The sequence below is a fragment of the Vombatus ursinus genome, unplaced genomic scaffold, assembly GCF_900497805.2.
Source record: "Vombatus ursinus unplaced genomic scaffold, bare-nosed wombat genome assembly UNPS02014791.1, whole genome shotgun sequence".
Taxonomy (NCBI): domain Eukaryota; kingdom Metazoa; phylum Chordata; class Mammalia; order Diprotodontia; family Vombatidae; genus Vombatus; species Vombatus ursinus.
The window spans coordinates 18,175,484-18,194,718 of record NW_020954569.1 but is presented as its reverse complement, the minus strand read 5'-3'; the positions used below and the strand labels follow the sequence as shown (position 1 = coordinate 18,194,718).

Here is a 19,235-nt window from a genome sequence, read left to right as displayed (position 1 = left end):
GTTCAGGTGATTTCCTGACTTACTCTGCTATTTTGGCTCCCAATATGTATGCGTGCATGTATGTATATATGTACATGTGTATCCATATGTGTATGTATGTAGAATATGCTTCATATGCCTCTATCAAATTGTAAACTTGAAAAAGGCAGGAACTATTCTTATCTAAACTATTTGCCTTCTCTAGTGTTTAGCCTGGGGATCAGAACACAACAGAAATTTTACAAATGTTTATTAAATTGAATCATTTCTCAGGTAATGTTTCTGGGGTTGAGATGGAGGGATTCATTTGCTAAGTGATGTCATCAGTTATATATAAAATTAGTTATTTTCTTTGAAAACAATATAGCATATAGTTGGTGCGAACAACTTTGCAATAAAAGGTAGGGGTTTTAATAATATATTCATACTGTCAGCACAGAATGATCTATAAAATAATTTTGCTTTTTGAAACAAAGACTAGATTTTTTTGCCTCTTAATTACTGAGAAATGAATAAACAAAGTTATGATGAATTTGGAAGAACTGTTGCTTTATAAAGAGATAGGTTTACATATCTCAAATGCTTATTACTCTCAGCTAAAAAGTTTTTTTAATGCTATAACTCATCAACACTTAATTCTAACACCATGAATTAGATCTTTTCCACATTTATCTTCAATTGAAAATTCTATTTGTACTCTTCTTATTTTTCTTATAAAGATAAAAATCCCATTATATCTTTATAAACATTGGTAAAAAGGACACTTGATTCCCTTGAAAACAAAAGGGGAATAGAATGAAAAAGTAATATAATTTTGCCTGAATCATTAGGCCAATCTGAACCTAGAAAAAAATGATATGTAAGGAAGTCTCTTTTTAGTGATAATTTCCTTCCTCTTTTAGTTGCTATTTCCTCCTTGCCAATCCAACCCTTTGTCATTCTCTTCCTTGTTCCAGCACACATCCTATGTCCCATTACTGAATGGTAGCATGGCAGAGTGAAAAGAGTTTTAGACTTGGGGTCAGAAAGATCTGGGTTCAGATCTGTGCTAAGTATGTGAACATAGATAAATCACTTAACCCTAGGAGTCTCAGTTCCTCAATCCTCAAAAGGTTGTTGTGATGAAAGTGCTTTTCAAACCTTACAGTGATATGCAAATGTGAATTATTAATAATAATAATAATACATTCATATTTACTGAGCAATTTATAGCTTAGGGTTGCTTTCTTGATTAACTGTCCACAGATTCCTACTTAAATATTACTTGATAATAGCTTAAAGAGCTAATAAATAAGGGACTCAGGAGATTCTTCCAATATTTGTATTTGTATCTCGAGCACCTAGCACAGTACTTGGAACATAGTCAGTGCTTAATAAATTCTTGTTCATTGATTGACCAAACATACATTAAAAACATAAGGAGATAAATTTGTAATAATGAAATTTTGGAAATTGTGGTACAATAATGCTGACATAACATTTGGGTAATGAGATCTGCCTAACATCTTTCATATAACAAAAGACAAATGTGGTTATCTTTCTCCTTGGCCTACTCTTGCATCTCTTCTAGAATATCAATCAGCCAATAAATATTTAACAAATGCCTACTGCTCTAGATAATGGGACTATAAGACAAAGAAAAGTCCCTGTCCTTAAGAAGTTTTCAATCTATTGAAGTAGGAGTGGGTGGGATGATCTGCTTGAAATATTTTTAAAATTTTATTAAGTTACATTCTCTTTATCTTAATTGCACTGAGATCTACAAGTGGAAAACAAATAAATCAGATGAACAAAAATCTATCAAGTAGGGATTGAGATAGAGAGGTTGGTACTTTGACATCTAGGGCACTGGCTGTGGAGATAGAAAACTTGGGTCTGATTCTCACTTCCATTCCTTATAAACTGTGTTATACATACAATTTGTTATTTTCAATATGGGAAAATTATATTACCTCTCTAAACCTCAGTTTCTTTACCTAAGATAGTGGATTGAAGCAGATTATCTCTAAGATCTCTTCCAGCCCCTCATCCTATGTATTCATCATCAGTACCACTGCAATAATCATAGCTGGTATTTATATATCTCTTTAGGGCATATACATTTAAATAGCTATTTAAATATCTATCTCTATCATCTATGTAGTTATCTACAACGATGCCTCTACTATGAGGCCATAACATCAGTTGTGCAATGGAAAGAATGCTAAGCTTAGAAAGCAGAACTTAGAATGGCAGGACCTGAGTTCAAATTGCGCCTTCAATTGTGCAAGTACCACCAACTTTCTAGGTTTCAGTTTAATCATGTATGGAACAAAGGGCTTGGACTAGATGATTTCTAAGGGTCTTTCCAGATTTAAATCTATAATCCCACAATACGATATACAAATATTACATAGTGATGCTCATAGATGGTCAATTATCTTCCAAAGGTCATATAATGTGTAGGTAGAAGAGCAAGGGCTAAAATTAAGGCTTCAAACTCAATGTTTTTTGCACAAAGCATATTGTCTTTCTCCTCATCAGCTCAAAGAGAGTTTCAGTAGATTTAAAATAATCTTGCACAGAGCAGTTCATGAGTTTTTCTTATCTATTCTAACTATGATCTTTATTTAATATTCATCAAAGAATATAGACAGCATAAGTAGATACTAAAATATCTGGCAGCTGGCAGTACAATGGATAGCACATAAGGCCTCAAATCAAGAAATCTGAATTCAAATCTGGCCATAGACATGTAATAGCTGTATGACCTTGATCACATCACTTAATCTCTGTTTACCTCAGATTTCTCAACTGTAAAGTGGGGATAATATTAACACCTATATCTCAGGGTCATTATAAGAATCAAATAAGATATGTGTAAAGTACTTAGCACAGTGCCTGGAACATAATAGCTGATATATAAATGCTAGTTATTATTATTGGTGTTGTTAGAAAATAACAGCTAAGTATTATGTAATACCATATGAGAAAAGAAAAAATCATTTATACAGAAAATTAGCATATAGAAAACTTGGTCTGTGATAAGACAGAGCTTCCAAAGAATATATAGAAATAAAACCAGAAAAATAAAAATCAGAAACAAATTGGAACTGAATTGTTGGCCTTTCTATTATTTTCACCTATGAGAATACTTATATTCTATCTACCACCACAGTACATGATATACCATGTAGAAAAATGAAAATGGAACTTAAAAGAATGTAATTAGTTCAAGTGGTTAGACATGACCAGACACATAAAAAAGAAATTTGTGTTAGAGATGAAACAATTTTAAAAGCACTCAAAGATTAAGTTTTCAACATGTCTCAAACAGCAAGTAATTCCAAAAGAATGGAAAATATCATAAATGATGTTTTAATAACAAAAAAAAGTAATCAAGAAGGCATCACTAGCTGCTGTTATATATCTACTTTTAGCTCCATTAAATATAAAAATACACATATTGAGGGCATACAGGATAAAAATATAACAGAAAAAAGTCTTTAAAAGATAATATTTTTGATGAACCATTTCTTTATAGGTACACGAATGACTGAGAGTTTCAGAAGCTAGAAGATCTCTCTATGACTGCTGTCTATTGAATTGAAAAAACATGTGATTAAGTGGAACAAAACTTAAGTTTGAAGATCCTGCCTCAACAAGCTGCCTCTCATAAATGTGTTAAAATAATAAATGATTCTTTGATGGGATGTTATTCAGGAGATGATTGTATTCAATGACCTACTGGGTTTTAATATTAAGTAACATAAAACAGGAGACAGGTAATGTCTCAGTGGATAGACCACTGAACCTAGAGTCAAGAAGAGATGAGTTCAAATGCAGCCTTAGCTATATGACTCTGGGCAAGTCACTTAACCTCTGTTTGGCTTAATTTACTAGAGAAGTAAACAGCAAACCACTCCATTATCTTTGCCAAGAAAACCCCATGGACAGTTATAGTCCATGGAGTCTCAAAGAGGAGTCCATGTTGACAACAACATCTGAGCCTGAGTGACTGGGAGCACAGAGATGCCTCCACAAGCAATGGGAAATATAGGAAGAAAGAATGGTTTCAGGGTAAGGGAAAATAAGTTCTGTTTTGAAGATGTTGAGTTTGAGATCCCTTTGAGGTCCAGTTCAAGATGTCTTAAAGATCATTGGTGATATGAAACAGGAGTTCAAGAGAGAGGCTGGGATTCTATATGTAGATCTCAGAATCCTATGCAGAGAGACTATAACTGAATCTATTAGAGTTGATGAGACCATGAAGTGAAATAGAATACAGGAATAAAGGACTAGGACAGAACCTTGCAGAGGGGATGACACTCATGGTTACTGGACATGATTTAGATGGTCATCCAGCAAAGGATACTGGGAAAGAGTGATCAGAAATAGAAAGAATATTAGGAGAGAACAGAGTCATGAAAATCTAGACAAAAGAGAGTATCTAGGAGGAAAGAATGATCAATAATGTTTAAGGGTGCAGAGAGGTAAGGAAGGATAAGAAATGAAAAAAGGGCATTCATTAGATTTTACAATTAAATATCATTGATAACTTTGGATAGGGCAGTTTCAGTTGATTAATTAGGTCAGAAGACAGATTACAGAAGAGTTATAAAGGAATGAGAAAAGAGGAAATAGAAGCACCTAGTGTAGAGAGCTTTGCCAAGGCTTTTAGCTGAGAAAGTGAAGAGATATTGGACAACAATAGGAATGGGGTAGATAAGCTAGGCTTTGGGTTTTTGGTTTTTTTTTTTTTTTGTTTGCTTTTTAGGCAATTGGGGTTAAGCGACTTGCTCAGGGTCACACAGCTAATAAGTAATTTTTTTTTTTGTTTTTGCTTTTGTTTTTGTTTTAAGAGTAGACAGTGGTATATTTGTAGGAAAGGAGTAAGTGGGAGGAGGGGAGGGAAAGACACACACAGAGACACAGTGACAGTGAGAGACAGAGACAGAGAGAATGATAGTGCTGTCAATATGCTGGCAGAGATAGAATCAAACGTCCATGACAGGTGTTTCCTTAGCAAGAGGATATTCTACCTTTCAATAGAGACATTAGCAAAGAAAGAGATAGTAGGGAAAGGGGTGAGATAAAGGTAGAGAGATAGCAATATCCTTGATAGAGAGTACAGATAGATAATTAGCTAGATTCAGAGTTAAGCAAAAGATTGAACTGGATTAAGTTTAGAAAACAGTATAATGCTTAACATCAATATGTTTCTCTTGATTCTCTGTAGCTATGAATCATTCAATACCATGATAGCAAAATAATCAAAATTGTATCTGCTCAAATAGACAGAGAAAAGAAACATGAGATGGAAGCTCAGAGTATTAAAATCAGGTCCCAGTGGATTACCAAAACTAACTTAAATGTGAGATCATTAAAGGAGTGTCTTGTGAACACATACAAAAGGAAGTAGTGACCACATGGCGCCAGCGTGGCTTTGCCAGACTACTCTCATTTCATTTTTGATTAGAATTGTATTTACTAGAATTGTGGATGGGACTAAAGAGAGGAGGAGGAGAATAATATAGATAATATTTACCTACACTTTTATAAAACTTCTGACAAAACATCTCAAAATATTTTTGTGGCTAAATGGAGAAATGTGGGATAGAAAATTGTACAGATATATGTTTTGGGGAGCTAGTAATCATTCCGAAGAACTGGTTCCAGTCCCAATGAGTAACCATTAATGGTTCAATGTGAACTCGAAAGGATATCCATAGTGTGTAGTCTTCCACAGTGATTAGTCTTCAGTCCAATGCTACTTAACACTTCTATCAATGAATTAGATAAAAATAATCAAATGGTACTGTTCCTTTAAGGATATTTTCATTTGGAACATTTTAGTATTGAAAAGGGGAGGAAAAACCTTTGCTGTTGTCATATATTGTCCCTGAAAGAAATAAAAAAAAAACTTTGATTTAATAGAAATTTCTAAAATATGTATATGAAAAAATATGGGATACAAGCAATATGGAATAGAAAATAAATTATAGTTTAATTATTAAAGTTAAAATCATCTTGTTAAAGATGTAGGATGCTACCTTTTTTGGGGAACAGTTTGATGGTTTGAAGGGGACAGAGACAAATTTTATTAAAAACTAGAAAAAATGTGATCGTGAAGAAAAATTGTTTCAATGACACAGAATGAGATACAAAACCAATTTGAAAACAGAGATGTAGGGCAATGTAGTATCTCACTTCATTTGTATATAGTTGCTTCAAGCCTAAAGTATGTTTTTAAATGAATAAAAAATCATAATTAATTGGAGACTGAGATACTTTTTTTTTTGTTTGTTTGTTTTTGTTTTTTGTTTTGGCTAGGTAATGGGGTTAAGTGACTTGCCCAGGGTCACACAGCTAGTTAAGTGTTATGTGTCTGAGGCCGCATTTGAACTCAGGTCCTACTGAATCCAGGGCCAGTGCTCTATCCACTGTGCCACCTAGCTGCCCCTGAGATACTTTCGTTAAAAGAACTAATGATTTCATAGGGGAAATTTTTTGTTACCATTTAAGCAAAAGGTGAACCTTTGAGTACCAGGAAAGTGTAATTTAAGTCAATGAAAGTTATAGAAGATTGAAGATAAGAAACTGAGCCTGAGAGTGAGGATATTAAAGAATGGCAAAAGTGGCACACTCAGCAGAGGTCTGAGAAACATCTTTGTCACAGCTTTTGGAAGAGAACAGTAGCAGGAGTCAGGAAGCCTTTGGGGACCAGTTCCATATTGGCTCAATAAAACAACTTCTATTCTACCTGTTGGCCTTAAGTATTACCTAGAATTTGAGATATAAAACTTCTAATATGTAGCCATTGTCCTTTTCTACCCAAACTAGCTTGAGAAGGAAAAGCAGAAAGCAGAAAGGCAGGTTTTGGGGATGCTTTACCAATGTCAAGATTTAAATACAAAACAGAATCCTGGTGAGTGAAGTGCTAACTCAGCTGGTTTACTTTGGCCAAAGTAAACCTGAGTCATTTCCTATGAACTCTGTTCTAAGTAGACAACACAGCATCTTGGTGAACACACAGCTGTCTAATCTGGCCTCAGTTTTGCAGTTTACTAGCCTAAAGGAAACTGATTTTCCAAGTAAGAGGTAACACCTTCTTCAACACTATTTAAAAGATGACTATAATTTGAAGGAATATTATGTCAGTTTAAGTATGAAAGAAAAGAGGATTTGTCTACCTTGAAAGTAACAAGGAGCAAAAAAAAAGCAACTTCATGTGATGCAAATATTCCAGAATGGACTAATGACATTATGATCTGCATTCCAGAATTGAGTTGACCCAAGAATTTGGGTAACTTAATATTTCCTTCATTCATTTGCTTCTCTGCCACATTCCTATAAGTGTGTGCCCAACTTTCCCCACAGATACTAATTGCATTGGTGGAAAAATATGACCTGGGTTTATATGAGGATTGTGAAATATTTTATTATTCATGTACTTGTTTAATGTGTGTGTGTGTTATTGAATGGTAAGTAAATAGTAAAACACAAATTACTTTGGCATTTTCCTTGTATCCTCAGTGCATAGCACAGTGTGTGATGCATAGTAGGTGCTTAATAATTGCTAGATTTCTGATCAAATATATTTAAGACCTCAACATTTTATTAGTCACTACTTTGTGTAAACAGAAATGCATGGGGGAACTCAAGCACCAAAGTGGTAAGTAGTATAACTATATTCAATCCACTGGAAATCTTTATGTAAAGGTTAGATGATCACATATTGGGCATAATATTTAAAGATTTCTTATTCTGGTTATAATTGGACTAAATGACTTCTACAGTGTATTTTAATTCTAAGAATCTCTGATTCATTGATTCTACAAAATAAATTATCAGAACATGTGTGACCAGATGAAATGGAGTAATCATATATCAAAAATGAGACACAAAACATGGAAAACTTGAGTTTTATATTGATATGTTGGAGATAATTAAAAGAACCAGAAGAAGGTAGCCAACACAGGATCCTCTATGGAGATTTACAGAGGGTCATATCCAATAATCTTACAGATTAATGAGGCACAAAAGGCCCAATATCCATACCACTGAACATGCCATACACAATAATTAAATCACAAATTCATCAAGTGTCTAGGAAACAATTTATCTAATTTTTGTATATTGATTTCATGTTTTAAGAATCATAAAATATGGCAAAATTCATGATTATGTAATAAAAGTAAATATTTACATAATATTTTAAGGTTTGCAAAGCCATTTATGTATATTATCCAAATTGATTTTGTTATATGAACTCTAGGGAGCAATTCAAAGGTTTACCAAGGTCTGGTCATATTACTGGGGTAATATGAACATAGAAAATGAATGAATAATCCAGCCTTCTATCAAATAGAAAAATCAATAAACTAATAAATGAGTATCCTATTCATAAAATTGAAATGATATGGTCAGGATAGATGGAAGGATCACTAATATTTCATGAATCATCACTGATGCAGATTTTAAAATTTTCAATTACTCAAAAAAAAACTCTTTCAGTACACAGTGATTCTCATCCATATGTTTGCTTTGGGAAATCAAATTGCCTTCTGCGTTATCCATGACAATTTAGCTTTACAAGTTTCAAGCTTTTTTATTTGTTTTTTTATCAATACAGATCAATCTATAAATTTACTCAGAACAAAAATATAAATGTAGAAGTTAAGATTAAGTTAAGAGCTACTAGCAAGTCAATGACCTTGGCTACGACCACAGATACAAAATGAAAGAAGGAAGACATCCAAGCAATATACCACTCAACTATCTGAAATTATTTTTTCCAACGAAAGTACTTTTCTGGGTTATAACTGAAATTTTCCACTTAATTTTTCTTTATACTTTGTCTCTAAATATAAGCAAAGATGTGAGGAAATTATGTCGAGCCCTATAATTTAGCTATTAAAAATAAACATGAATACATGCCAGCAAGTATAGTTGTCCCACTTACAGGAACTATTAAAAATGATGCATTACTCAACAAAAATCCATGGCTATCAATTCCAATAGCATGAATTAAAAGTTATCATAGTTTATTCATCACAAAGACAGTGCTGCATAGTGGATAGAGAGAAGACCTTGGAGACAGGAGAGCTGAGCTCAGATGCCATCTCTGACACATCCTTGCTGTGTGCCTCTGGGCAAGTTGCAACCTCTCAGTGCTCTTGTCAACTCTCTAAGATTAGAAGTTACAGAGAAGGCACCAACTTGCATTAATAAAGGGCACTTCTTCATCTGAGAATTTTCTATATCAATGCAAACACAGGCTCAGTCCCACTCTCTTATCCCTATTCATCACCAATGTATGTCTATACTCTCCTTTGCGGGGCTATATCAACTTAGTTTCTGTTATCATAGTACTGATATACAGTGACATAAATTTTGTTTCATATAATCCTAACAATAAGCCTGAGAGGTATGTGCTACTATCCCCATTTTATGGATGAAGAAAATTCAGGTTAGCTAAATTAAGAGAACAGTTAGGAATTATGAGTATCAGGATTATAACCAACATCTTCCTAATCCCAAAATGAGTAATGTATTCACTGCACCACGATGCCTAAGTTTGATACATGCTTAAACTTCAAAGGCATGAAATCCGGCATTGTTTGGATTATTGAAGTATTGACTATCATATCCTGTGTAGCTAATCTAGCTATGTATATTTCAAAACTGATTGTTTGATTATTTAAGATGCATTATCCTTGCTCAGTTGTAGGCTTCTGTCTTTTATGTATTTTTATATTTCTTCAAAGAAAGAGGAAAAGAACACACATGTATGTGTATATGTGTACATATATATGTATAGATATGTATGTATACACATGCACATATATATATGTGTGTGTGCATATATGTGTGTGTGTATGAGTGTGTGTGTGTATATATATATATATACATATATATATATATTCTTTTTTGTGGCAGCAAAGAACCTGAAACTAAGGGGGTGCCTATCAATTGGGGCAAAATAAATGATGACAGTATATGAACTTAATGGAATACTACTGTGCAATAAGAAATACCGAAAGGTATGACAATTTCAGAGAAAACTGGGAATATTTATATGAATTAATGCAGAGTGAAACAAATGCAATGGAGAACAATGTTTACAACAACACCATTGCAAAGATAAATTTTAAATAACTTGAGAACTCAGATCAACACAATGACTGACCATGATTTCAGAAAACTAATAATAATAATAATAATAATATCTAACATTTAAATAGCACTCACTATGTTCCAAGTACTATTCTAATCACTTTAAAATTATTCTAATTTGACCCCCAAAACAACCTTGGGAGGTAGGTGCTATTATCATCCCCATTTCACAGATGAGGAAACTAAGGCAAACTGAAGTTAAGTGACTTATCCAAGTTCATACAGCTAATAAGTATCTCGGACCAGATTTGAATTCCTTTGAACCTGACTCCAGGCCCAACACTCTATCCACTGTATCACTTAGCATGATAACAACATACTACTCACCTCCTGAAGAAGAAGTGATGAAATGATAGGCTTAGGATACAGATTGAGTCTGATATGATATATGATATATGATATGATATGATACAAGTAATATATAACATGCAAATACATATATGTTTAATGTGTGAATTATTTTATTTGACTATGCACATTTATTACAAGGGTTTGTTTTTCTTTCTTTTCAACTGATGGAAAGTGATAGAGGAAGAGAACAGATTTTTGTTAATTAAAAAAATAAATCATTGTTCTATCTCCTCATAATAACCATTATAAATCATTGTATAAAGTTGGTGTTTTAAAAGTATTTATTGTGTTGGAATGAATATATTTGTATGACTCCACTTCTGAAGTTCCAAAGTAATTTACAAGAAAACTTTAAAGAACTCCACACGCAAAGTAAAATGAATAGAGCAATTACTCTGCTAAGTTAATCTAAGCAATATTTTCCTCTGAATTATTCAAATATTTCAAGAGAAAAATTTCATCACATATAGAATATGTGGATAGTCAAATATATACTCCAATTCAATTTGCTAGCATAAACATAGTTTCAATATTAATCAAATTTACCAGATTCTTTTAAGAATGTTAATCCTTTTCTTTCTATTATTAAAAATTCAAGAAAGTGTTAGCCTTTCTAAAGCAACAACTTCTAAACCTAAAATTGATCTGGAACCTGAATGTTTAGGTTCATAGGACTAGAGTATTTTATTTGCAAGAACCAGAAGTTTTATGGTATAACTGCCTCATTTTACAGATGATATAACTGAGGTCCAGGGGGTCAAGTGACTAGCCCAGGTGCATAAAAGTAGTAAGTTGAGTAGAGCTGGCATTTGCATGCAGGCTTCTGAATCCAAATCCATCTAGGCATCCTGAAGAAAATCATTCAGTTCTCCAAAATTGACATGTACACCCAATAAGGTATGATAAGTAGTCACAAACTCTCAGGAGTTTTCAGAAATCTGGTAGTCTAACTCAAACAGGAGCAAGACTTTTTCTAAAACATGGATGGAAGTGGTCTTCCAACCTCCACTTGCTCAAGTGAGGGGGAAAATACCACCCTCACACATGAATCTTATGCCATTGTTTTTTAAAATCCAAATTATACTTAAAAGTTTATCACTTTAGCCCTCAAGCCTTTGTGCAGTCTGTCAAATGTCATTACTTCATTTGCAAGAATGATGCTGCTGCCTTTTGCAATGTTCTTACTGGAATGAACAAAATGGATTCCTCAGTAAGAAATTTGACATCTCAAAGAGTATAAACAGATGGATCCATAGATTCATAGGCTCCCCGAGTGTACGGGGACCCCATAGGGAATTTAGTCTAACATGCTCATTAGCAATACTTTCTACAGCTATCAGTTAGTCATCCAACTTCCACTGAATACCTCCAGCTATAGGGGACTCTTTACTACCTATCAAAAGTAACCCATTGCCCCATGAGACAGTCCTGATTTTTAAGTCATTATTTACATAAAACAGCAATGCATCTCTGTAACCCTCCAATAGATTCCACACCTGCCCTCTACTGCCAAGTAAAACAAATCCAATCACTCCCCTACAAAACAGGCTTTCACATATTTGAAGAGAGATATTGTTTCTCCCCATCCCCATCCTCAAATCTTTCCTTCTCTTCATCAATTCCTGCCATAGCAATCATACTAAAGCTTTTTTTTTTCTAAACACACAGGATGGACCAAATGTCAACAAAGGCAGTCCATTCCTTTTTTGCATCTTTGAAATGAATATGATTAATTCAAGATTATTTATGTGGCAAGCACAACCAAGATCAAAAGTCGACATTTATCTTTGCTTGTAAACACAGCCTAAAAATAAAATAAGCTGCAATTATATAACAACACTAAAAAATGAGGCAAAGGGAAAATTGTTTTATTTTTTTTTTAAAAAAAGAATATTTTTTGTGATTGCATGAAAAAGTTAAAAAAATTGTTTACTGAATAATACAGAAAAAGTGAATAATGATTTTACTTTTGCTGTCCCAAGTATCTTATAAATTCTAAAAGTTAGTGTCATAAAAACAAAAGCAGTTCACAAGTAGAAAGGCAGTAGCTCAGCGTGGAATTATCATCAGTCCAAAACTATTTTGCTATCTAATGGCAACAACACTGATTAATGACTGCTTTTTTAACTAATTTGAAGTAGTATAGTTAATGCTATCATTTTTATTCCTTTTGAAAGTTGTTATAGAGGGGTCAGGACCATAACATATGCTAGTTAAAACTGCAATGTGCTCTTAGGCCCAATTATGTTGTTCTTCTTTCTTGGTGTGCTGAGGCCAGACAATTTCATTTTATATTTATTTATTACTATAATAGCTCCCTGTTCTACTGGCTAGCTTCATCAGTGAAATTCACAGTCATTATAGTGTAAATTAACATTTATTTTTAAACTCTATTCATTCCTGATAAGAGGCTTTTCCAGATTCAGAGTATGTTTGTTACCTAGCAATAGCAGTAAAATGAATAAATGAGATTTTTAAGAACTCCCTACTTCATATATATACATATGTATGTACATGAATATACACTTGCATACACATATGTATATATACACATACATATATACACACACATTTATTCTCTGCATATAAATGTGTATGTCATGTTAACTTTTGTGCTTTAATTAAGAACAATACAGATGTGATAAACTAGGGAAAAATGATGATGACCCTTATTGGTCATCACTTGGCTGAAATGAGCAATTCTTCTTTGAGCATCTCATCACTATTTTTTCTCCAATTCTAGTCATGGGGAAAGGTAAGTGCATCCATTTTACCTACTCCCTTTCCTGTTTATCCTAGATGAATGAATGAAATACAGTTTACTGTTTAAGGAAGGCAGGCTAGCTGCTTCTATCCTATACACAAAAGACAAAATCAGACCTATTGCAGTAATCTTACATCATTTCATTGCATAATTAAGCAAAGAGAGAATCTAATTAAATATGTCAAGAAGTCTTTGTCAGGGAATTCCTCATTCCCAACATATAATCAAGCATTCATATGCAGAGTCAGCCATAGTTTACCCATAGGATACTAGACTGTCAGTGCAATAATCAGAGTGGCTTAAGGATCATTAGGTTCATTTCTGTATTTTGAGCAGCCCCTTATACCAACTTTGGTTATAGGTTCTGACAAGGACTGTCCCATGTTAATAGCAATCACTCTAGGTTATGGCAATCATAAAGCATTCTGCTTATGGGTTAAGCTAACTCCTGGAATCTAGGGGCACTAAGAAAGTAGGAAAGGCTTGGGCACCCGAAAATCTCAGAAGTATTCTTGGAGGGGCTAATTCTAGGCTCGTTTGCATTTCCTCAAAATCTTTTGCAAAAAATAAGAGCCATAAGTATTGTGGAGGAGATTGAAAATTAATGTCTTTCTTCTTAGTAATCTCTTAGAGGAGGAGTTGGCCCAGGCTAGATATGCAAACTCAAACTCAAACTTTCTGTAGATCCTCTGGTTTAGACACAAAACACTATGATGGACTCAGGCTTCCTGGGATCTCTTACCTCTTCAAGACACAGTCGGATAGTGAAAAGTCACCTCATGTGGTGCCACCTAGGTTATATGAGAGAAACATGGCCCTGAGCAGCTATCATTGCTACTCTGAATTCATGCTATATAGAAAAAGGGTAGTCTTGCCCAAGCAAACACTCAAGTATCACTTGAGAATATGTAAAGCAGCTTATAATGTGCCAACTTAAGAGTGCTGAATTTAAATAACCACTCATTTAGTAATATTGGTTCCGTCCATGCTATACTTACTAATTTTACTTGCAATTATAGAGAAATTATACTGTGGAGTGCTTTCTCTGTCCAATAATTCATTAGTAGCAATGGTTCCTTCAGTTCCATCTATTGTAAAGTAGCTGTCCCCATCACTCTTCCAATCTATGAAGTACCTACATATAAAAAAGAGATAGAGAAAGAGATGCAAATATGGGATGATTACCCATTTATCATACTGGAAGTCAGGTTAGCTTGACATGGTACCTTATTTTTCTCCTTGCAGTCATTACCTGCTTTGCAATAAAGAAGAGTGTAAATGGCAGTTTCTTTATTGCAGTTAGTATGCTCAAGGGAAAATAGGAAATAATGAAAGATTTAGTACTCCTGCTGTTCATATTATTTTAGGACCTTGACACCATGAAAGCTCAGCAGAGGCTACAGAGTCCCATGCTGACCATGGCTTTCCTTACCCGAATGCTGATCAAAACTTGTACAAGTCATGAAAGACTGTTTAAAGCGATAGGGGGGTTGAGGTGGAAGGAAAGTGATTTTCAGTACTATGAAAAAAGAGAGAGACAGACAGAGACAGAAAGAGAGAGAAACACAGAGACAGAGACAGAGACAGAGAGGCAGAGACAGAGAGAGAGATACATAAGAAGAAAACATGAAGGTTACTTACTTTTGTACTAGAAAATAGACTCACATTTGAAAAATTAAAGCAGAATTTTTCTCCTAAAAGCTGTGTAATTTTGAGAAATCCCCCTTGAATGCATTTTTTGTTGTTGTTCTCATAAATCCCATTCACATTTTATATCACCATGTACAACAACTTTGGGCATCACAGTATAATATTTTGATAAAGACATGATGTTTAAATGAAACAAGAGAAATTGGAAGCGGTGTGAGGTATTAGGAAACATGTAGCAGATTTATATTTAGCAAACTTGTATTTGAATCGTGGCTTTGCTACTCACTACCTGTGTGACTTCAGAAAAATTATTTAATCTCTCTGGGTCTCAGTTTCCTTATCTATAAAATTATAGGATTGGACTAGATCACCTCTGTTGTCTATATTCCAACGATAAAGATTGAATAGTTGGGCATTTTGAATAATACATTGGGGGACTGAACTTTATAAATATTTTACCAGGAAATTATTTCCAAATCCTATAGGATTATAGATTTAGAAATAGAAGGCACTTTAGATACCAGCCACCAAGTACAACCTTCTCCTATGCTAAGGCCCAGAAAGGTTAATGGACTTGCCCAAGGTCACAGAGGTAGATTTGGATTTGAACCCAGATCTCCTGACTAAATCCAGCACTCTTTCCTGTACACAGAGAATTTTATCTTTGTCACTGATGTATCATGTGACTTTACAGTAATGGAGACTTGTTGCAACTTTTCTATCCTCATTTTATAAAAAGGTGGGAGAAAGAGATCACCTAACTGAGATGTTCACTTTGATTTTTTTTTTTAGTTTTAAGCATGCTAAAAAATCTTAAGAGTCCTAAATAATGCAGAGATAATCATTTCTCTACTTTGTGTATACCCATGCTTGATGGAGAAAGGATTTTTCCCCATACTGTTCCTTCACAACATTTCTTTTCAAACAAGCATATAACTGTCTAAACCCTGTTCCCCAGTTGTCAGAGATTTGGATTTTCTTGGCAGGAGAGATTTTCTGGATTTCTAAAAGTAGGAAGGAAGCCCATGTCTGGGAGAAAAACATTGAAAGAAATGCCAGGCCTGGTTGCCAGCACTATATTAGCCATATTCCTTTTGGGCACCAGTGGAATAATTCCCACACAAAATTTCTCTTCTTATTTGTAGGAGTAGGAAGAAGTCTTCTTTCTATAGAGACTCATGTGAAACATCTAGCATGAATTTACTAGACTCATACACCCCTAACATAGGCAGGAATTTACATACTTCGTTTCAACAAGGTTATGTCCAATATGACTTTTTAAATGAAGTCTTCTCATTTTATGTTCATATTGAATTTTTCCATCTTCTAAGGATTCATGAATTTATTGATAGAGATATTTGATTCACTGATACACACCATTAGTTCCATATGACTTGATATACTATCTTTGGGGCTTAGTATGGCTAAACAAAACTAAAATAAACAAAACAGAAATAACCCTGTGACCAACCTACTGACAAGTTTATCTAAATGTAACTAGGGTGGTCCTTAGCTGACAGATACATAATCTTTCACTAGACCTATATTCAAAGTTTTTGTAACTTGCTAGGACCTGTGAGGATTTACTATTCATTGGCATATCCTACCAACTCTATACCATGAGGAGTTAGACTAGGAATTTACCAGAAGTATATGTCTACATAGATCCTCATATGACATTTTATAAGCCCTTGTGAATCATGGCTTTATAATTAAAATTCTCTGTTTAGCATCTAAAGCTTTGCCTAGCATAACCCCATCTTAGCTTTTTGGTATCACTAAACATTACACGCTTTTTGGTCAGTCAAGTGGACCATGCCGTTCCTCATACATGACACTATCTCCCATCTCTTTGCCTTTACATGGGCTCTCTACCCACCTCCCCATGCCTAGAATGTACTCCTTTCTCACCATACATGTAGGAATTAAAACTCAGCTGATATTCCACTTTTTGCATGGGGTCTATTTTTTTTTAAGAAGAGAGAAGCAACATGGTAGGGTGGGAATCTCACACCTAGACTTAACTGCTAACTTTAACTCTGCCACTTTTATGCTTTAGGCCTAATAGTGCAAATCACTTCATCTCTGTGACTTTCAGTTCTTTTATAGGTACAAAGAGGGTAGGATGATGATATCCCTTTCAGCTCTAATATGCTGTGATTTTATCCTCAACCTTCGAGAGAGAATGAGTAGAAAGCTTCCTTGTGTAGTTTTGCAGTAGTTGATTTTCCATCCTAGGAATAAATAACTATAATTATATTAATATCTCATCAAGGGAGAACAAAATCAGAGAAAGAAAACTATATACCATTTTACCTAATGAATATTGATGCAAAAAAATTAAGTACTAGCAAGGAGACTATAGCAATATATAACAAAAATTATAGATAATGACCAGGTGGGATTTAAACCAAGAATGCAGGGTTCATTCAATATTAGGAAAACCATAAGCAAAATTCACCATATTAATAACCAAAAAATAACAAAAGCATATGATTATTGATACAATAGAGGTGCAAAAAAGCTTTTGACAAAATAAAATACCCAGTCCTATTAAAAACACTAAAAAACATGGGAATAAATAGAGCTTTTCTTAGGATAAGTTGTATCTAACTAAAATCAACAGCAAGCATTATCTGCAATAGCAATAGTTAGAAGGCTTACAGCAAAAATAGGAGGTTAAACAAGGATATCCATTATCTTCATTATTATTAAATACTATTTTATAAAAGATAGCTATAGCAATAAAACAAGAAAAGGAAATCAAAGAAATAAGAACATGCAATAAGGAAATAAAACTATTAGTCTATGCAGATGTTATAATGATACACTTAGAGAACCTGAAAGGATCAACTAAAAGAAAAAAAACCTAGTTGAAACAATTTAACAACTGTAACAAAGTTGTAGGATTTAAGTAAACTTATATAAATCATCAGCATTTCTATATACTACCAACAAAACCCAGTGGGAACAACATAGAAAGAGAAATTCCACTTAAAATAACTGTAGACAATATAAAACCTGCCAAGACACACAGGAACTTTATGAACATAATTACAAAATGCTTTTCACACAAATAAAGACAGATCTAAACAACTAGAAAAATATTAATTGCTCATAGATAGGGTAAACCAAGATAATAAAAATGACAATTTGACCAAAATTAATTTACTTATTCAGTGCCCTATCAAACTACCAAAGAATTATTTTATAGAGCTGGGAAAATAATAAAATAAAATTCATCTGGAAGAATATCAAGGGAATCAGTGGGGGAAAAAGTGAAGGAAGGTAGCCTAGTAATACCAGATATCAAACTATTTTATAAAGCAGTAATCATCAAAACAATCATTGTTGGTGGAATTGTGAACTGATTCAACCATTTTGGTGAGCAATCTGGAATTATGCCCAAAGAGTTATTAAACTGTCTATACCCTTTCACTCAACAATACCACTACTTGGTCTATTGCCAAAGATAATTAGGGGAAAAAGAAAAGAACCTATACGTTACAAAATTTTTATAGCACCTCTCTTTGTGGTGGCAAAGAATTGGAAATTACAGGGATGCCTATCAATTAGGGAATGGTTATGGTATACGATTGCAATAGAACACTACTGTGCTATAACAAATAGTGAGCTCAATGATTTTAGAAAAAAAAATATGGAAAGACCTGCATGAAATAATGAAGTATAAATCAATCAGAACCAAGAGAACATTGTTTATAGTAACAGCAATATTGTTTTAAGAACAACTTTAAGCAAATAAGTTATTTTGACTATTATACATACCCAAATTAACTATAAAAGACATATGAAGAGAGATGCTATCTATATCCAGAGAAAGAACTGATAAATGGAAGTATGTATAGAATAACTTTATACACACACACACACACACACACACACACACACATACCCCTATTTGTGTGTAAGGGTAGACATCTCTTGAGGGGGGGTGCAAAAAAGAAATTTACATAATAATTTCTTGTATACTTGAAAGGAATAGCAAGTTGTATATAACAGATTTACGGTTACATAAGCAATCATTTTTTAAATTGTACTATGTTACGGAAATGCTTCTTTTAGTCCATAATTAAAAATAAAATAAAATAGAACAATCTGGAATAGAAAGGAAATGCAGTGGTTGATCCATGAAAGAAGTTAGAGACACAATATACCAAAGTAAATGACCATAGTAATCTAGTATTTGATAACAGTAGGATGTTTGGATCTAAACTTTTGAAGCAATAACTCATTATTTGACAAAAACTGCTGGGAAGACTGGAAAGCAGTCTGCCAGAAACTTAACAAAGACAAAATCTCATACTTTATACAA

At 33.6% G+C, this 19,235-nt stretch overlaps 1 protein-coding gene across 2 annotated transcripts in view; it reads right to left on the bottom strand.

Moving 5' to 3' along the window:
- Positions 1–19,235, bottom strand: part of CDH12 (cadherin 12) — a 390,052-nt gene that overhangs the window by 23,458 nt on the left and 347,359 nt on the right. For both annotated transcript variants that reach the window (XM_027868906.1, XM_027868907.1), the window contains one exon: positions 14,251–14,387. In XM_027868906.1, coding sequence (XP_027724707.1) covers positions 14,251–14,387 — 137 coding nt within the window. The remainder of the gene's footprint in view (positions 1–14,250; positions 14,388–19,235) is intronic.